This window comes from Podarcis vaucheri (assembly GCF_965113315.1).
Source record: "Podarcis vaucheri genome assembly, chromosome: 3".
In the NCBI taxonomy this organism is placed as follows: Eukaryota; Metazoa; Chordata; class Lepidosauria; order Squamata; family Lacertidae; genus Podarcis; species Podarcis vaucheri.
Window position 1 is genome coordinate 26,088,953 of NC_138761.1, and position 21,252 is coordinate 26,110,204.

General features: G+C 43.5%; 1 protein-coding gene across 1 annotated transcript; it reads left to right on the top strand.

The window, feature by feature from the left end:
• Positions 1-20: 20 nt before the first annotated feature.
• UTP25 (UTP25 small subunit processome component) lies at positions 21-21,022 on the top strand. The gene is made up of 12 exons (XM_082217510.1): positions 21-518; positions 2,243-2,282; positions 3,484-3,736; positions 3,823-4,029; positions 5,678-5,766; positions 5,963-6,373; positions 7,487-7,706; positions 12,415-12,617; positions 14,275-14,457; positions 16,202-16,314; positions 18,303-18,548; positions 20,040-21,022. Exons 1-12 carry the CDS (start codon positions 412-414, stop codon positions 20,284-20,286), a joined length of 2,319 nt encoding a protein of 772 aa, XP_082073636.1. The 5' UTR covers positions 21-411; the 3' UTR covers positions 20,287-21,022.
• The last annotated feature ends 230 nt before the right edge of the window (positions 21,023-21,252 follow it).

The window sequence follows — 21,252 nt, forward strand, 5'->3', positions numbered from 1 at the left end:
AGGGCTGCGATTGCCGCAAAGGACTCTGGGCACTGTAGTCCGCCCCCTCACAGAGCTACAATCCCCAGCGAGGCTCAACGAACCCTAGAACTGTCTCAATAATACGTGTATTAAAGAGAGCATTCAACCAACAGGGGTTGGGGGTGGATAACCGATATGGGCTGCGATTCTAAACACATTTACTTGCCAGCAAGCTCACTGGGATCCCATGAAACTTCTGCGTAAAGGTGCAAAAAAAAACCCTAACTATACGCCCTTACATGCCAGGTACCAGCCACTCCTCCTGGAGGAGGAGCCAAGGAACCCACAGCAGATTCAGCCTAGCCCACTGTCGTAAGCGGCGGACTTGGGGGGCCGTAAAGCGACAGGGGAGGAAATCCACGTGGGAAGCGGAGCAGGAAGTTCGACAACATGGGGAAGAGGAAAGCTCGCCGGCAGCAGCAGCTGATCAGCAGCTTGAGTAAGAAGCAGAAGAAGCACCTCAAGGATTTCGGGGAGGAGCACCCATTCTACGACCGGTGAGCGGGGCTTGTTTGAATAGCGTCTAAGGTGAAGGATCTGTTTGTTGCCGGCAACGATTTCCCTACAGAAGCCTTCCCTGAGTCGGCGCTCTCCTGGTGCTGTCGGACTACGACTCCCATCGTCCCTGGTAACTGGCCCTGCCGGCTAAGGGTGATGGGAGTTGGAGTCCAACAACGTCTGGCGAGCCACAATTTCCCCATCCCTCACATAGACTGAATTGCTAAGGCAGACTGCTCCGAGGATTTTGGCTGTCCTAAATGCCCTTCTCCTCACTCCTGCAGCATTTTAAGTGATCCATAGCTGACTATATGTCTTCATTTTCATTTTTCAATGGCCTTTGCTTCCTTTCTTCCTGTGTCTCCATTTCTCACAACTGTTAGAGAGCAGTAAGTTTTTAGTTATCTGTCGCAGAATGCAGAGGATATTGCCTCCCTAGTCAGAGGCAGTCCAGTCGGCATCCATCTGTACCGGGAGATAGTGAAGGAATGCACCTATGGGGCTGACAGCAAATTGTTGGAAGGTTACAGAACCTGCTGCGGCTGTAGAAACTGATAATGGAGATACAAGTTTTGTTGCAGTTGGGGCAGATGAAGGTGCCCGGTTGTGCTGCTGCAGATGCACCATTGTGTTTCTTCTCTCTGGGAACCGCAGGAGAGGAGTGCTGTTGTGAACAGATATCACTTGCTGGCTTCCCATGGTTATCTGGTTGTGATCAAGGCCCTGTTCCTCATAGTGTGCACACTTATCCCACACTCAACCTCTGTTCACTGTTTTTGCATGGTTCTGTAGTGCTTCGAAACCCCGCAAACACTACAGTTTGACAGAAGTGAGCACTGGGGCAAAAGAGTTGTGCGATCCACCACAAATCTTTTAGACTGCCGTTGTATGCACACTTACCAGGGGCTAAGCCCCATATAGCTCAGTGGGGCTTACATCTGACTAAGCATGCTTATTTAAAGCTATTGCTTATACCCAATATAACTGTATTGCTGGGCTCCTCCTCTCCTTTCCAATTATTCAGTGCCAGATTCTTTTTTTAAAAAAAAAATATTTATTGCTTTCCCAACAATTTAAACACTACAAAAAACAACACAAAAAAAGAATAGACAATATAATACAATGCAAAAACACTACATAACACTAACACTAACACATTAAACTAACAAAACAAAACAAAAGCAATTTAAAACACATCAAATAATTTCAATATCTTATCTTTCATTCACTTATTTCAGCATATTCAGTGACAGATTCTCCACAATGTATTAGGTGATGCAGCAGCAATAATAATCTGGGACTGGTGCTTTTTTCCTGCAGCCATTTGGAGCACTGAAAGGACAACACACTTGGGATGGTTTGATCACATCTTTCTGTAAAGTTTCCTCTCTTTCGAAAGGTGCAGTTCAGCTTTGAGCCATCAGTGATCTCCTTCCAGCTCCTAGGTGGTGTCCACACAGGTGTGCAAAGGCTGCACATAGTAGAGTGGTGCAAGCATTAAGGAACTCTTAAAACATTATTCTCTTTTGGAAATCTCTTGTTGTTCCGGTTCCAATCAGGACATTATAAGTTGTGATGGGCAGCTATGCTCAGTAATGCTCACATCTTCTTGTGCTAAACTCTCCAAATATTAAAAGCCACACACATTTTTGGTTATTTTTAATTTGCTTCTTCAATCTATCAGTCGCTAAAGATAATTTAAATTCAAATGGTTTCCTTTTAGGGTTTCTGGGAAAGAAAAACCAACTCAAATCTGTGAACTGGTAAGAGTGACCCTACCTTTTTTTAAACATGCTTCTTTTTATATGGATAAATTAATGGGAAATGCTAATGCATGAAAACTGACTAATTGTATTAACACAGTTAGTTCAAATTCTATAGCACATCCCTCCTTACTGCCTTTGCTGTTTCCATCCCTGGTTGGAGTGTAATTCGATAGCTCAGTGTGGTGCTAATAGTGCCAATGTTGCAGGTTCGATCCCTGTATAGGACAGCTGTATTGTATTGCAGAGGTTTGGGCTGGATGATCCTCAGGGTCCCTTCCAACTCCACAATTCTATGATTTTATGTGTCTGTTTTAGCGCCTGGTATTTTACCTAGGCTTCAGCATATCTTGTTGGACTCCACTCACATCACCCTCAGCCAAGCACAGCCAGTGGTCGAGCATTGTAGGGATTGTCATCCAACAACATTTGAAAGGCCACAGGTTCTCTATTCCTGTCCTAGCACTTGCTACTTCAGAGGAAAGCTTGCAAATCTGAGAATCTGAAAAAGCTGGGGAGGGCTTGTGGAAGCTTGCAGTAATAACAGAGTAGGACTTCAGCAGTCCCATCCTCTGGCTCCAGCTCATTCTCTATCCCTGCCCCAACCCATCCCGCTTGCACAACACATTTCTGCTGTTGCAAATGGGAATTCCTTTCCCTCCTTCCTGCAGCTCCCCACAAGCCCCAAACATCTGCTCCAGTGAGTTGAGGGATACTCTAGAGCAGATAGGGGTGCAGGGGAAGAAGAGAAGTACCGTCACGGCCCCTGGCGTGCCATTGGATCTCGCCCATAATTTGGATTTCTTAACACAAAACTTGAAATATTTATTAGCAGTTAAGTCCCATGATGAGGCCTGAATCCCTATTGGAAGGGATGCAAGTGGTCCGCATCAGTCTTCTCCAACCTGTTGCTTTCCAGATGTTTCAGGCTACAGCTGAACACAGCCAGGAGTTGCCCATCTTGAGGGCACCATGTTGTAGGAGGACAGTCTACATGCTTGAGATCCTAAGTTCAATCACTGGCATTACCAGTTAAGAAGGAAACCCCTCAGCCTGTGAACTTTGGAGGGTTGCTGGCATATAAAAGCTGGATTTGGATAGAATAGTATAGAAGGTAATACTAGGCTCAGCATCCAGTGATCAAAATCTGTATCAGTAGGTTTGTATTATATGTTCTGGGTTATTTTCCCCCCATTTCTAGTCAGACACTTCCGAGCAGTCAAGCTCAGAAAGTGACACAGAGAATGATTCTGAACAAGCCTCAGTATATCACAAGTTACTGGCCACCTTAAAAACTGCTCCATATTCGGACAGTGAGGATGATGAAGATGAATCAGAAGGAGGAAGCAACAAAGGTGATGCAGAAGTGGGCAGTGATGATGAGTACGAAGAAGATGAGGGAGAAATGGAGGGCGAAGACAATGACAGCAATGCGCCTGACCCCCCAGAATCAGGTAATCCAGCGCATCTCAAATTCTGTGAACCACAGCTCTCGTACAAATACAACCTATGACTCTTCTTCTTTTTTGATCTGGCATAGATCAAGAAGCACCACTGCAGAAAAACATCCAAGAGGAAGCTGGAGATCCAGAGGCTTCTAGCGACCTAAAACATGAAGCCACTGAAGAATTCACAGACATGCAGCACGAATCTGAGTTTAGCCTGGAAACCAATTTCATAGAAGAAGAGTGCAGTGATCCTTCTGCAGATGGGAAAGAAAGCAGTGGTTCTGCAGATATTGCAAAAGGTAAAATGCATGGTCTTTATATTAAATGTTTGTTGGGTGGGGGAGAGTACCTACATACAAGCTTCTTGACATCTCGAAGGACTGCCTTCACCTCTTTGGACCAGTCTGAGCCCTATGGTTGAATTTGGAGGCCCTTTTCATAGGCATGCCACTAAGGCCAATTAAACAGGCAGACACTAGAAACAGGTCCTTTTCAGTGGTGGCCCCTGCCCAATGGAATCCCAAGGAATGTGTGGTTGGCCTCATCTGTACCTGTTTAAATTAAGAGGATTTTTATTATGGTTGTTACTGTTTTTTAGAGTTTTGTTTCAATTGCTTATGGAAATTTTGGTCATTTTTATGCCTTTATGTTTTAAAAGGTTTAGTAATTCTGGTTACTGCTTGCTGGATTCTTGATATTTTATATGTAATATATATATTATTATATTGTATTATATAATTGGAGCTGTGATGGTCTTGGTTATAGGTTCATATGTTGCTGCCTAGGGGAGGACATTATTCCTTAATGTAGCCTAAGAACCTTGAGAAATTGATTTAAAGCAGATCTGAGCAGCTGATGAGCCATAGAACCTGTTGCCTTCCACCTGAGGTCAGATGAACCTCCTCTTTGTGCTGCCTGATTAAAACTACACAAAGAAGAGTTTGCCATTGCATCTGGCAAACCGCACATAGCGAGCTGCGTTTAACTTAAGAGGTCATCAATTGTGCAGATCAGACTTGAACACTAATAGCTAATTTGTTTTTTATTGTCACTAAGTTCAGTTCTCTGGTGGTGGAAAAAATCTCTTGCCATTCCTTCCAAAGCCTGCTTGGGTTTGCCAAACCTCTTGAGAATGGGTGTTCCTTTTTTGAGGAATGACAAGTGTTATGGTTCCAAGGGGTTGCTCGAGAGCAAGCAGGCAAATACCTCCCTGCTCGGCTGTGAAGCCTTGCTTTTGATGCCAAAATAAACTTTATCTGTCCAGAGCGCCACTCTCCCGTGGCTGGCTCATTCACTGGCAGAATCCGTGAGTGGGCGGTCCTTAAACCTTCCCCAGCAAAGTAATTTCTTGATGCCCAGTCTGTGCCTCCCCTCTCAGCATGAAAGCTTATTGCGCAAGGAGGGCGTGGGTAACGGAGGACCTCTCTCCTCCCCGCTTTGCCCAGGCAAGGTGTCCTGGCACCTCTGAGCCCTGAAGCTCCTCTCCACTGGAGGCGTGGTTACTCTCCTCCGCTGAGGAGGAGCTGCTTCCCACGATCTTTGGGGGCTCTCTGTCATCCATCCGGCTTTTCCTCTCTTCCCCCTTGAACCGATGGCAGTTCCCTGACAACAAGGTTTATGTGTATGCTCATTGTAGAACAGGGGTGGACTGCACTGACTGAGGCAGATGGGAGCGGGAGTCCTACTACATTGGGATGAGGCAGAAGTTCCCCTTTAGCCATGCTGTTGTTTTCTGTACTGTAGAATTGCCTTGTCATGCCAGATTCTTTTATGATTACATTCTTCTTCTTCTTCTTTTACTGTTTGATGTAGCATTTGAGATCTCTGACAAGACGTCTAACAAATTCATAATTGTGATAGCAATTTCCTCCTCCTGATCAGATTTCTTTAAAAAATGTGTAGAGCAGAGTCTAGTTTTCATAACATTGTTTTTATCTCTCCACACAGATCCATTTAAGTGTCATGTCGAAGAAGAACTGGAAGAAAAACAAATAGATAAAATTCTTGCATGCTCAAAATCTACCAGCCAAGTCAAGGTAATAATGTACATTTATTTCATATTCACTGTGGTTGGTTTCCATTCCTTATTTGGTTCAAAACTTGCTAACTCATCTCTGAATGTGTTGTGTTCATCCTCTGTAAATAAAGAGAAATAGGGTCTTTTACAGCGTATCTGAGACTATTAACAGGAGTTGTGTTTAACCTTATGTTGTGTTTGTTTCTCCTTTCTAGTGGCCAGCACTGGGTCAGTTAGTTTTTTCTTCAAAATTGGAGAAGTTCGGAATGGTTAAGCCAGACAAAGAAGTTGATTTGAAACGGCTTCATCTTCGAAAGCCTTTAGGATCTGCTTGGCCTAAAGTCAACAGCCCATTCCTTTCCACGCAGGTGAAATCAAAAGATCAGCCATTTACTCCACTGCAGAAAGAGCTTTTCTGCATCATGAATTCATACAAGGACTTGTTCTACCCAGAGAGGACTGCTTTAAGCAATGGGGAAGAAGTCCGTCAAGTCTACTGCCTGCATGCCCTGAACCACGTCTTGAAGGCAAATGCCCAAGTGCTTGGCAATAATGCCAAGCGAAGGGACCAAAAACCTGGGACTGACGATGATAGCTTCAGAGATCAAGGACTCACAAGACCAAAGGTGAAAGGATTTCCTTAATTTGTCGTCGTTGCATGGAAAACATGCCTTGGTGTATGTGGTATTCCCTAAACAGAGATGCCATTGTACAGTAAAGGCATCCCTTCAAATCAGCCTATGAATCCCTGACCCAGTAGAGGAATTATTAAATCTCTTACAGCTTGGAAACTGTAAGGTGCCCATGCTTGGCCAACTGTCCATGAGTCCATAATCATCATGCAATAAGACTTCACTTGATTCCACCCAGTATTTGCTTCTCTTGTGTAGCAAATGATGGACCAATTTTCTTTTTGGACTTGAGTAGAAAACGTTAGTGGAATCTCCAGGATCTATGCCTTGGAGGATGTTTAAATCTTGTATCATAACACTGGGTATGTTTTTTGTTTGTTTGTTAGATCTTCATTTTAATGCTCAAATGACAGGGACAGGGAGTTTGATAATGAATGACATTGTTCAGTATATCCCATGGAGAATGCTCCTTATTCCTGTATAGTTATCTAGAACTCTCTCATTCATATATATGAACCCAGGTATTTACTGAACTGCCTTCTCAAGCAGTAATCTGCCTGCTCACTGAGATTATCATCTGAGACCATTATCCAACCCAACACCACTGAGGATAAAATGCCATTTCATTGGTGGCTCCTCACCTTTGGAATGCCATCCACAGGGAGACCCATCTAATGCCCTTATTACTGTGATTTAGGCACCAGGCATTTTTTTCTACTGTTTCCCCAGGCTTCTTAGAATGGTAAATTTTAACACTTACAACTTTGAGCAGCTCTGATTTTCACTGGACTGTTTGAACAGACAACTGCTGTTTTAGTTTGTTGTTCTAGTTATTCTCATTACAATATCCCCCCCCCCATTTTTCTGCTTTGTTAGCTGCCCTGGGTACAAAGATAAATTTGTGTTGTAAGTTTGGTAGGCTATGAACTCTACAAATAAATACCTATTTTAAGGAGTGTTCAGTCAGCTAAAGCTAGATGAGAAGCACATAATTTTTCTAATGGCTAGCCCTAAATACCTACAATATAGTATCTCACTCTCTGTGTGTCTTCTATTGAAAAATATTTCTTGCTCAAAATAGATTTGCTTCTGCATTTCCCTGCATAGGTGTTGATAGTGGTGCCCTTCCGGGAATCAGCTTTACGCGTGGTGCAGATTTTCATCAGCCTCCTTGAATCGACAAGTCAAAAGAAAATTGATGTTAGTAACAAAAAGCGGTTCAAGGGGGAGTTTGGCTCAGATCCAGAAGAGAAACCGCCCAATCTGAAAAGGCCAGAAGATTATGAAGCTGTCTTTGCTGGGAACATTGATGACCACTTCAGGCTAGGTACTGACATTTTAAGATCAGTCCTTTTTTGTTCTAAAAAAATAGTTCAAAGCATTAAGCATGTTTTACAAGTTTAGGGTTGTTTTTTTGAATGCCCAGTGGAAGCCCACCATATCTCCAAAATAGTATTCAATTTTTTGCGTTGATTTTTTTCCCCTTGGTAAAGCCAACACTGTCTTGTTTTTAAATGTAATTCTCCCTCTTACCACTTAGACTCCTTAGGGCTGCTTCATTTATAGGAAAAACAACAAGGAGTCACTTGGCACCCAATTTATTATGACATTTTGTGGAGTACAGTCCATTTCATCAGATGCAGGAGTCGCAGGTGTGGTTTGGTGTGTAGTGCTGCAAACAGTGATTTCAGAAGAAAAAGACAGCACAAAGTGCTAACCCCACTACTTTGTGTATCTCATTTGCTTTAGATCTCTCTGTTTATAATCTTCCACAAACCATACACACCCACACACACCTGCAATATTTTTACCAGTCGCCAGTGATGTGGGTTTGCTGGGAAAACAATTCCAGTGCCAAAAATGATTTAAATGTGGTTTAGCATGTTTGCTTTCTGATTAGTTAGTATGCGGTAATAATGTTTTACAAAGCATGCAGTGTAAATTTTATACACTGGATAACTATCTCTAATTTTTCTGCAGTTGCCAAAATTATTTGTATGGAACAATTTCCTTAGTGGGGAAAAATAGTCAATTGCAATTCATGCAGCTTAGATGTTTCATTTGAAGCCTTACAGATATTATTGAAATACTTGAAAATATTTAAGGCATTATAATGATGACACCAAAAACTGTTAGCATGCTAATTTCAGCATGCCGAAAGAGCTGTACAATTATATTGTATGTGTGTGCATGCATTTATGCTTTTTTATGAACAGTACTCTGAAAAACGTACATTGCAACCTTTAAACTTTCCCAGTTTCACTAATAGCATATTTGTTCATCTTGTTACTATGTAATTTTGAGGAACAATGCATTTTCAGAAATGGACACTCGTTTTCCATGGAAAATTCCATTGCATTGCAAACAGTTTGCATGGAAAATTTGATTGCAGAACCATTTTTTAAAAAACAACAACAAAGGGCTCAAGCTTGGCCCTGCTTGTAACATTGAGGCAAATGCACAAGCCGGACCACATTGTGCAGGTTGGATGTGATTCAAAACAATTGGTGCTTCAGAATTATGGATGAAGCTGCCGCTACTTAATTGTCTTTCATGCTCTCCTTCCTCTGCTTGAGACATTGCTGCCAAGCGGAGTAGACAGTACTGGCTGAGATGGGCCAGTGGTCTCATTTGGCTATAACTCAGCTCAGTGGAAGACCCTATATCCTGCTCCTTTTTGTTTCTTTTAAACTGCTCTGATCTCCCTTGTCTCTCTACAGCACGATTGACTTAAGGTAACAAAAGATGGTAGGGAGATGCAGGTTAATTCGGAATCTCAATGAGCATCAGCACTGAGAGCTGTACTGGATATATAGCTCCAGCAGCTGCGGGCCCAACCACATTGTGCAGGGTTGAAAAGTAGATGCCCTGGTGTATTTCCTCGCTGCCACCTACCGCTGCCTAGCAACTGCATCACTTGTCCTTCCTCCTCAAAAGTGAAGAAGAGGTGGATGTGGACTAATTTGGAGCGCACAAGAAAACGCTTTGCACAACCGTGGGAAGACGTGCTCAATATGGAGAAATTGGCAGGGACAGAAGCAGTATGCGGCTGTGTTTTGTGCTGCTTTTGGTCCAGTTGTGCCTTTACCCTGCACAAAGTTGGACCGTGCCCTAGTTTTTCAGGAGTCAAAATCTTAGACACTGAGAGTGTGTCCCCCTCTTCTCAATCAGCTGGTTGTTGCTCTGTGCAAAACAGGAAATCTGTCCATTGGTCCTCTGTGGCAGTGCTGTGATCTTTGGAATACCCTTGAGAACATCTTCTGAGGTCCTCCTTTATGTGCCTCCTCGAGACACATAAAGTTGTGATGGGCAGCTATCGAGGCACCTTCATTATACACCTTTAGTCACCAGGCAAAAACGTTCCTTTTTAACCAGGCCTTTGGTTGATCTGATTGATATCCTAGGCCCTTTTAAAATGAAACCCCTGGGTATAGGGTGGTATAAAAATTCTAATAATAATAATAATAAATTTAATGTTAATAATAATTTGTGCCATGCCTTCTCCTTACAAACTGGAAAGTGCCCAGGGAAGAGAGAAACTAGGATAGTGAAGGGTCTGGAATCCATTACCTATGAGGAACAGTTGAAAGAGTTGGATATGTAAAGCCTGGAGAGAAGATTAAGGGGTTTTGTTGTTGTTTAGTTGTCTTAGTCATGTTCGACTCTCCATGACCCCATGAACCAGAGCATGCCTTGGAAACTCTCACTTTCTTCTCAGAGCTTCTCCTTTTTTATGTCCATGAAGTTTTCTTGGCAAAATACTAGAGTGGTTTGCCAGTTCCTTCTCCAGACAGGGTTGTTAGCAGTCTTTAAATATCTGAAGAGTGATCACACAGAAAATGGAGAAGACGGGTTCTCCATTGCTGCTGAAGCCAGGACTTAGAAACATCCGAAGAAGCTTCCAGATGATAAAAGAGCTATCTGAGGATGGAACAGATTGCCTTGTGTGACGGTGGTGGACTTTTATTTTGCTGGAGGTGTTTAAACAGAAGCTGGGCAGCCATTTATCAGGAATGCGCCCTGCATTGCAGATTCTTCACTGAGCAGCGCATTGGACTAGGTGAATTCCCAGGTCCCTTCTAACTCTACACTTCGGTCAGCATAGAGCAAAGCTGTATGCTTTTGTATGGAACATGCAGCCTGCTAATCTACCACCAGCACAAGCACACCCCAGCTGCAATGGTGTGCAATAAACATTGTGGATACCAAGGTGTGGAAGCTGCAATAATCGTTGTGGAGGCATAGGTGGAGGCAGCCCTTATTCTAGAGTTGTTGAACCCCTAATGAACCCTGCACTGCGCTGAAACTAGAAAACTGAAATGGAATCTGATGGCAGTGTTGTAACCGTCACTCTTCTTTGTTGCCCTTGAGGACTGGAAAAAGCAGAAATTCAGCAAATGATCTAGATGTTGTGTTCGTCTGCAAAATGGTGATTGTGCAGCTAGAATGCCTGGGGCTTCCAGCTGAGCTCTGCTGTACTCTCCCCAGGTGAAGTGAGTCCAAATGTTGGCTAAACAGAAAGTGTCAAGACTCTTCCAGAAATTGCAATTTCATACTGGTTTATCGGTGCATTAGGCAGAGTCTTTCCCTGTGGCTTGATGTCTAGGACTCTTGCTATGAGAAGGCTGCTTTAAAACTTAATGTTACTTGAAGGTATTGTCTCATGAAAGATATTGCTTAATAATACAGCCAAGAGATGCAAGTGCGTCATTACTGCCGCTGATGGTGTTCCTTTTGATTAAGTCCGGTTGCCAAATGGTTCCCTTCAGGATTCCCCCCTCCTGTACAAATGTGTCTTACCTACTTACTAGGCATGCTGAAAGAAGCAGAGAAGTTCTCTTCACCATAGTGACAAACATGGCTTGCGTTCATTTTTGTGATACTGGTTGCTGCATTAAGTGTCACTTAATGTTGACCCTGTAGGTGTGTTTGGAATCAGGGAAGCAACTGATCCCAATTCAAACAAGGGAATTGGAGGAAGGTCTACTATCCAGTTCATGTCATTGGTTCCATGTATTTGGACCCACCAGTGGGCTTTACACCATGGCAGTGGGTTGTGCCTCCATTTAGGATGGGGAACATATTTTACTCCATGTGCCAGGTCTTTATCAGGATCTGCCTTGCAGACTTAATTTGACGAGTGGGCAGGGCTGCCCACCTGTCAAAATGCCTTTCACTCTGATGGGAGTGGGAGAGGAGCCTTTGTGAGTTTCCCTCACCCTTCCCCTTCGAGTCTCTAGTCTCATGCTGATCTCGTTCTGCTGCCTAGGCTGTGCATTTCTTGCTGGGAACAAGATCATGCAACCAGTGCAGGATTAAACCCTGCCTGTCAGCTGGTGTCACCAGTGATGTCAGCTGATGGGTGGATGGTCATAGGTTTGGGGAAGATGGCCTGGCAGTCCAAGATATGCTCATGGCCTGGATGTTCCCCATCCCTGACTTAGGGCCTATCCCAAGGGCAGCATTCCCTCATGGGCAACCCTAGCTAGCAATGGTTAGGACCAGAGAAGGAGAAGAAGGAGGAGAAGAAGAAGGAGGGTTTGAATTTGATATCCCGCTTTATCACTACCCGAAGGAGTCTCAAAGCGGCTAACATTCTCCTTTCCCTTCCTCCCCCACAACAAACACTCTGTGAGGTGAGTGAGGCTGAGAGACTTCAAAGAAGTGTGACTGGCCCAAGGTCACCCAGCAGCTGCATGTGGAGGAGCGGAGACGTGAACCCGGTTCCCCAGATTACGAGTCCACCGCTCTTAACCACCACACCACGCTGGCTCTCAAAGACAAAATTGGGCAGAGTGACACATGTGATCATTGCCTTTTGTAGAGTAAGCTGCATCCACTCAGAGGTTTCTGTGCACACCTGCATGCTCACACAACTCACCCATACATACACAGCCATTGTGATCAGGTGCGATGGTTGTGATGGTTCAGAGAGAAAGGAACAGCTATACACAACCGTTCTGGGATTCTGTGAAATAATGACTGTTGAAATAATGACTGACTGGTGACTGGCTTGCTTGTCTGTGTTTGGGCAGGTGTTTCTGTTCTTCAGAAGAGCATACGGCTGTACGCACCTTTTTACTCCTCCGATATTATCATTGCATCTCCCCTTGGCCTGAGGACTGTTATTGGAGCTGAGGGAGAGAACAAGAGAGACTATGATTTCCTCTCGTCCATAGAAATTCTTATCATCGATGAGGCCGACATCTACCTAATGCAGAACTGGGAGCATGTTTTGGTAATGCATCTCCTTACCCCTTCTTACTCTTTTCCCTCGCATATCATGCCTCACGAACAGGGTTGACAATATAGGTAACGCAGCAAACAGCCAGCGGATTTTAACACTGAGAAACGCGGGTGTTTAATTTGAATTCATGGGATGGAGACATGTGTTCTGGGTTTCTTGAGTGCGGCTGCATTCTTAAAATTTAGTGAAGCCGATTCTCCTTTTGGACTGCCTTCAACAGGCAAGGCTTCCCTCTAGAAGTAGCACATTGCTTAGAAATTCTCCTGGCAAGTCTTCCATAGGTAGTGATGGCCACCAACTTTAAAAATAGGATTACAGTGGTACCTCGGGTTACAGACGCTTCAGGTTACAGACGCTTCAGGTTACAGATGCCACTAACCCAGAAATAATACCTCGGGTTAAGAACTTGGCTTCAGGATGAGAACAGAAATCGAGCGGCGGCAGCAGCGGAGGCCCCATTAGCTAAAGTGGTGCTTCAGGTTAAGAACAGTTTCAGGTTAAGAACTGACTTCCAGAACGAATTAAACTGTAGTCATATCTGTGGAGGATAAGGCTAGTCTCTACTTCCACTGTCAGAGACATTATGCCCTGAATACCAGTTTCTGGGAATTTCAGATTGGTAGAGTTCAGCTGTACTGATGTCTATGAGAAGCCTGCCAGCAGGGCATCTGGTTGAGCACTGTGATAACAGGATGCTGGACTCAATGGGCCACTGGCCTGATCCAGCCAGCTCTTCTGATGTCATGCTAGAAAATAGTGGGGAGTTCTTTCTAAGGGCAAATCAGTTGCAAAGTCGTGGAAACTATGAAAAGCAGTATAAATAGCTCCTGTGATCTCTTCTTGTACCATATTATTTCCTGCGGGCCAGTTGAGAACATTAGAACCAACTAAAAGATTTCGTTTTGTATGGTTTCTAACACTGGATGGTTCAAACAACACTTAGAGCAAGCCAGGTGTCGAATGACCCTCGTTTCACTAAACACATGCTGCAGTGATCGTTGACAGTCTCTTGGATGCTGCAGAACGGTTTTCCAGAAATGAGCTTGAGAGGCAACAAAAGCCTCCTAGCAACAACAGCCAAAGAGCTGTTAGGAACATAAGGAAGCTGCCAAATATTGAGTCGGACCTTTGGTCTGTCTAGCTCAGTATTGTCTAAGCGCCAGGCGAGAATGTTTCTCTATAAACCAGGCCTTTGGCTGATTAAACAATCTATGGCCTTTAAAATGGGCTCACGGGAGGGGGGTTATTGATTTGTTTGTTTGTTTCATTACCTATTTTGTGTTCTCATATTGTATTTTTATGTTGTGAAGTGCCCTGTGGTCTTTGGATGAAGGGCAGTAAACAAACAATTCTGTACTGGCTGGCAGTGGCTCTCCCAAGTTTTCAGACGGGTGACTTTCCTCTCCCTGGAGATGCCAAGGATTGAACCTACCACCTTCTGTATTCAAACTGGTGCTCTACCAGTGGGCCAAATCTGTTGCTCAGTTTCAGCCAGGAAAGGAGTTTAATAGTTCAGATTTCCATTCACGTGGCTCATTTTAGTGCAATGCAAGAACTTTTTAGGGTTCTCTTTCCTTGATTTTCCTCTTCCTGCAAACCGATCCAGATTGACGGACATCTTTCTTTTCTTTTTAAAATCTGCTCACAGCACCTGATGAACCACATTAACCTGTTGCCTTTGGAGTCTCATGGGGTGGATTTCTCGCGGGTGCGAATGTTCAGTCTGAACAACTGGTCCAAGTATTATCGGCAGACGCTGCTGTTCAGCGCCCTTCAGGATCCACAGATCAACTCCATCTTCAATAAGCACTGCTTCAATTACAGGGGGCAGGTTAGTTGCACATGTGTCTATAGCCCTTGTATAGAAGTGAAGAAGGCCTTCCAACATGACCTTGCAGGGCGATGGGAGGGTGTGCTTATGGACTTACAGATAATAAATCTTCCCATTCCTAATGTGTTTTAATGTCTCCAGCCAAGCTGACCTCAGATTATTGCTGCCTCCAGTTATTACATTTGTCACCTGCTGCCAAGCTAATATTGAAGCTTGTATGTTAAAATATCCCACCCCTCATTGTCCCATTAAAGATATAAACCTTGACAGGCATCCTCCTCAACAGTCATGTCCTATTTCTATCTTCCTTGCATCAACACAAATCTTCTTTTTTCGTGTAAAATAAGGGTTGGCAACTAGTAGCCCTGGGGCCAAGCACAACCCTATGATGAGTACCCTCTGTCTCTCTTCCTCCTTGAAATGGTAATTTAGAAGTGCAAAGGTACAAAGAGAAAGCATAGGATGCAAGAGACTTCCCTTTAAAAGGAAGTGTTTCTTTGGCTCTGGATTTATGACAGGAAGAAGGGTCTCCTTTCCCCACAATTCTTGATTTACTTGTCGAATTCACCACTCTCCTTGACGAGTTGATGGCCACTAGTTTAGAGAGTTTTTAAAAAAGGATTAAGCAAGTTCATGGAGGATAGACAAATGGCCTTATTAAGTACTGCTAACCTTGACATCTGAATGAAGAGTCCTTTTTCACAGGCAACTTAACCAGTTGCTAAAGCTAAATAAGGAAGGTAGCTGTCATTGCCATGCCCTACTTGTTTCTAAGAGCACCCGGCTGTCCGTTGCTGTTGAGAACAGGATTCTAAAGTAGACAAGGGGGACGTACAATAAAATGTTGCAGTTCCAGTTCTATATTGGTTTTATTCTGCTTTAAGGGCAATGGCATCCTTCAGTGAATCCTGGGAATTGCAGTTGTTTGTTTTTATTTTATTTTTAAATTGTACACTCTTTACACCAGAGGATTTTACAATCAAAATAAACCATAATACAAACAAGAACATGACTTTGCTTTTCATTCATGTTAATCTCCTTCTTTTAACTCCTTGTTCTTAACCTCTTAAATCACATGTATATCTTTAACAATTTTCCAAATTCTGCCCTATACCTCCCGCCCCCTGTTCCCGTTACTTCCCTTCACCCGTGTGTGATCTTCTGAACCTTATATTGTTTCTCGTTGTGTTAACAAAAGTTTGTATTTGTTGTTCCATATATGTCATGATACCGTCTTGTATCCTTGCGCATTTTACCTATTGCATGTTAAATTTAAGCTCCAAAACCAAATCTTTCCATGTATTTCTTTACACACTCCAACTCTTTGTAAATTTTTTTGGTTGGAACATGTTGCAGTTCCAGTTCAGTGTCTCCCCCCCCCCCCTGATAGGATGTTCCATTCTGTTTCTCCCTCCTGTGTATTTTTCCATTTTTCCACCCCAAGAGGCAGCCAGTGTTCTGGGTCTACGAAGCACGCTCAGTCCTCATTAGGCTGTTTTGTGTCTCTTACTCCCCTGAGCAAGGAAAATATTGTTTATACATTTGCAAACCTTGGGCAGAGGGAGCGTTTGGGTTACATAAGCCAATGGCACTCATGCCTGAGTGCTGGAAATAGAGGAAATGAAGAACCGAACTGTTCCAAGCCGGCAAGTCAACTCTTACCCTTTCCATGAGAGTTGATCTCAGATGTAACCTGTCTGGTCTAACATTGCCTTCATTTGCCTGTTGTGTTTGCTTCTTGCAGGTAGCGGTAAGAAACATACCTCTGAAGGGCTCTATCAGCCACGTTGTAGTACAGCTTCCTCATGTTTTTCGCAAGCTGGAAGCAGAAAATTCCATTTCTGCAATAGATGCCAGGTAATGTGGTCGTTTCAGCTGTGCTCTTCTGACATCAGGTTCAGATTTGGTGCTCAGTAGAGTGTAGCATTGTGGAAAGAGAGTGTGTGTGTGTGTGTGTGTGTGTGTGTGTAGGCAGTGGGCGGGGGAATAAAATTTAAAAATCCAAGGAAACCAACACAGCCTGCTGAATGGCAACATTATGCACACCAGAATCTTCTGCTAACCTGCGGTGCTATAGAAACCTCAGTCCTATATACTAATAGCAAACTCCTTCTCCAAGCACTGGTCTTTATGCAGGCAAAACGGCACCATCTGCAGACAAGGAGGAGGTGTCAGCAGGGAACCTCAAGCCTTGCCAAAGTGCAGTGAATCTTTAGCCAGGGGGCAGGCAGGGAAGCCTAGCGGGCAGACCCCAGAAACAGCACAATGAGGACTGGGCACACTCCGTAGGCAAAGACTGCTACCTACCAGGGCTGTGGGGAGATTATTATTATTATTATTATTATTATTATTATTATTATTTATTAATTTATACCCCACCCTCCCCAGCCAAGACCGGGCTCAGTGCGGCTAACACCAGATATAAAAACAATGGATTAAAATACAACTTTAAAAAAAGATTAAAATACAACATTAAAATGCAGCCTCATTTCAGTAGAAACTCAAATCAAAAACTTTTTGGGGATGAAAACATCAAATCTTTACCAAGGCCAACTATCCAGACTGGTCCTACATGGGCCAGAAAAAAGCCAGGGAAGTCCCCAAATAGGGGTTCCATCACAGAAGGAAAAGGAAAGAGGGGAAGGGGATCAGGCTGGTCCCAAACCAAAGGCCAGGTGGAACAACTCTGTCTTACAGGCCCTGCGGAAAGAAATCAGATCCTGCAGGACCCTGTCTCATGAGGCAGAGCGTTCCACCGGGCCGGAGCCAGTGTTGAAAAGGCCCTGGCTCTGGTTGAGGCTAATCTAACTTCCTTAGGGCCCGGGACCTCTAGGGTGTTGCTATTTATGGACCTTAAGGTCCTCCGTGGGGCATACCAGGAGAGAATAGAAAACCAGAGGATGGAACTCTGGAAGATGGCAACCCTGAACAACTCTGCACTGAAACACTCTGTTGCCGGTCCCAATTATTTTCCTTTGGCGTTAGACACTTGCCTTGTGGAGGACTCCTAAACGTTTCCTTATGGTTAAGTGCTCTGTGTTGCAGCTGCAACATCCCTCCCCAGTCTGATGCCCTCCCAAGTGTTTTGGACTGCATCTCCCATCACTTGAGCAACGTAATTACTGCCATCGTGGAAATTCCCCCTGCTCCCACCAAAGCTCACCAAGAAAGATTGAGAGCCAAGTGCCCACTCGGTCTCCAAAATATTGTGGGGTGTCCTTTGACCCATCACCATCTATCCACCTAAGCAACCTCACAGGGGTGTTGCATAGATAAATGGGACAGGAGAAACCATATAGGTCACCCTGCGGTCCTTGAAGGAAAAGTGGGATATGAATAATAGTAAAAATGCGGAGACTCCACACAATGTTAGATGCAGTTAGTGGTCTGTCTGCAGTGTTTTTACTATGAAGACTCTAGTGATCTGTGTATAAATCATTTTTATATACATTTACGATGTTTTTAATAAGATTTTTTATTGCTTTCGCTAGAAAATACGATCAAGAATAAGATAGCCTGTGGTGCATGTAAAAAATAGTCATAAAGACACATTTGTGTGTATCAGTTAAGGGGGAGACCCTCCTTTTGTATTAAGCAGCATTAATAAAACCTCTCCCATTTGAGAGGAGGGTGACATCTTTCCCTTATTCTGCTTATGTAGGAAATAAATTGGAACTCAGCTCCTTCAAAATGGTCCCTTTTGCAGTGTGTTGAGTAAGACGTGTATTTACAACGTAAAGAGAGTGTTTGTGTTGTGAGATATATTCTACATTTGCATTGAGTGAGATGCTGGGAATTTTTTTTATTTTTGGAGCAGAATAACATGCTTATGTTTCCTTAATCAGGTTTCATTTTTTCATTGAGAAAGTGTTGCCTGAGTATCGCGATGCCGTCATGTCGCACACACTCATCTACATCCCGTCGTATTTTGATTACGTGCGCCTTCGGAACTACTTCAAGAAGGAAGAGTTGAGTTTTGTGCACATCTGTGAATACACCAGTAAATCTGGCATTTCCAGAGCGAGGCAATTCTTCCTAAAGGGAGTGAAGCAATTTCTGATTTTCACGGAGCGTTTCCACTTTTATAAAAGGTAGGCTGGGGTGGTTGCTAAAGTCCAAGTCTTTAATAGAAGAGGGTGCATGAGGTCATACTTGCTCCCCCCCAAAATTAATAATGCTTCATAATTAGGCTAAAAATGTGGAATTTTTCACACAGCACTGGAAGATTTATTAAATGTGTATTATTTTCATCACCTATGCAGCACCATCAATGTAGATGCTGCTCCACAGATCATAAATATAGGCTAAAAGACAGTACACTTCTGGTTTGATTTCTGAATGTGTTAATAACTGGTGTTTCTTGGGCTCATATTTCTCCCATAGAAAGGTAAAATGTGTCTTGAAAATCATTGCCAGCTAATCATTATGTGATGCTGTGTTTACTTCCTTTTGAACCAAAGCTGTACGTATTTATTTAATAACAAGGAAGGGCCATAGCTCACTGGTAGAGAATGTGCTTTGAGTGCAAGTCTCAGGTTTAATCTGTGACTGCTCCAGATTTGGCTGGAAGAGACCTCTGTCTGAAATCCATGAGAGCTGCTGTTAGTCGGTGTAGACCAGGGGTAGTCAACCTTTTTATACCTACTGCCCACTAATGCATCTTTCTTGATGGTAAAATTTCCTTACCACCCACCAGCACTCGATGGAAGGAAGATTCAGCTTGTGCCGTAGAACCCCCTGCCGCCCACCTAGAACCCTGAAACACCCACTAGTGGGCAGTAGGGACCAGGTTGGCAACCCCTTGTGTAGACAGGGCTGAGCAAGATGGACCAAAGGTCGGACTTGGTATGAGGAAGTTTTCCTTGTTCCAGAAGTCTGGATTAAGTGGTGAGAACAAAGGTGGATAGAGATGATCCAGTTTGACAAGAGGAGAAGGGACCTAGGGGATGTTACTTTGCTGATCCACTAGAGGAGTGATGTTTGAATAGGAATCCGCAGCCCTTCCTTATAAAAATGATGCCACCTTTGTGATCTTTGGGGCACCAACTGAAGCCCTTTTGATTCACCCAAACCTTTTAAATTTTGAAGGCTGGGCCTCTCAGCATTTATATCTGCATTTTAATGAGGGTGGGGGGTACAGTGAGGTTTGCTTTTGTTTGCATTTATGTAGATAACAGTTGGATTGTTTTTTACTTATTCACTGAAAGTTGACCAGATACCTTTATGATATAGGGTGTCCAACAAATGCCAAACATACAAAAATAAGGTGGGGAGGGAGGAGGTTCATCAAATAGCTGCAGGAAGGTTTCAGGCATCCAGAGACCCTGTTTTTTGGTGGCTAGCAGTCTACAGAATCTATTCTACCTCTCTGCATTGTAACTTTTAATCCTGCTTCACTGCCGGGGGGGGGGTGCAGGTTCAGGAAGCCCCATTTCCCTTGTTGAAATCCCAAGTCTGTAAAATTAAAAAAGGGGCTGTGTTCTGTTTCATCTATAAATGGTTAAAGTTTCAAAAAGGGATTTCTGTGTTGCCCGGTTGCATATTAATCATTTTGTGCCCTCTTGTTTGCTTGCTTTATTCAGGTACTCAATTAGAGGCATCCGGAACCTTATTTTTTACGAGCTGCCCACCTACCCCCATTTCTATAGTGAGGTCTGCAATATGATGAAGCTGGCAGGCAGCGAGGAAGAGGCCACCTTGACCTGCACAGTGCTTTACTCAAAATACGATGCTCAAAAGGTGGCTGCGGTGGTGGGTGTTGACCGGGCGGTCCAAATGCTCCAGTCTTCCAAAAATGTGCACCTTTTCGTCACTGGAGAAACAGAGTGAAATAAGTGGTGGACTGAGATTTAGAGTGGACTCCGTGACCTGTTCAGCCTATTATTTGGGGCTTGTGCTTCTTCCAGAACAAATGTTAGAAAAAGAAAGGCCATGCATTTAAAATGTGATTATACCACATAAGCGGTTATGGCTCCCCCCCACCCCAAAACAATCCTGGGAACTGTAGTTAAGGGTGCTGAGAGTTGTCCCCCCCCCACACATTTGCTTTTAACTGCTTTGAATACACTGTCTAATACAATACAGCTACAGTAGGGATCAGCAACTAGCAGACCCTGGGTCCAGTCCACCCCTCTAGCAAGCACCCTTTAGCCCCACAATGGCCAGTGGTTGCCAGCTGTTCTTTAGGGTCTGGTCCATCATTCTCCACCTGTTTCTTGATGTGACCTTCGGTAAAGCTAGATGCTGACCAGAGCACTACGGTGCCCAGAAAAACACAGCCAGCCAGTCACTCACCCTTTGAATAACTATAAACATCAAACATGTGAGAGATGTCTTGTTAAAAAAAATATATGTTCTATTTGTGTTTTATTAAAAAAAATTGCCAAACTTTTTAAAATCTTTGCATAGTGATTGTGTCCTTTAAATGTCAAAATAGGCCTGCAGAGCTGTGGTTCACTAGTCTCCGCCATTGCATTGCTGTCTATTTTAGTTTTAAGCTGATTAACTGTGTCTAATTCCTCTAGTGCAGGAACTAAACACCAATAAAGAGGCAATTCCATTTCAATTCCTGAATTAGCCAGCATTGATATAGGAATGTTCCTTTAAAAAAGAGAGAGAGAGTGTGTGTGTTTATTTTTGCATTTTCAGGTTTACAAGCAACAACAAAGAAAATAATTAAAATATAATCAGTAAATCCCCTTTGACTTCCCTCCTCCCCTTTTGTGGATCCTTATGCCAACATTTTTTTCCCTGCTTCTCTTCTATTACTCCAATTTTATCAAATCTTTAAACAGA

Coding starts and splice junctions, on each gene's coding strand:
- UTP25 (XM_082217510.1), top strand. CDS start 412: ATGGGGAAGAGGAAAGCTCGCCGGCAGCAGCAGCTGATCAGCAGCTTG. Junction 14,458..16,201: donor GCTTCAATTACAGGGGGCAG/GTTAGTTGCACA, acceptor TGCTTCTTGCAG/GTAGCGGTAAGAAACATACC. Junction 16,315..18,302: donor ATTTCTGCAATAGATGCCAG/GTAATGTGGTCG, acceptor TTCCTTAATCAG/GTTTCATTTTTTCATTGAGA.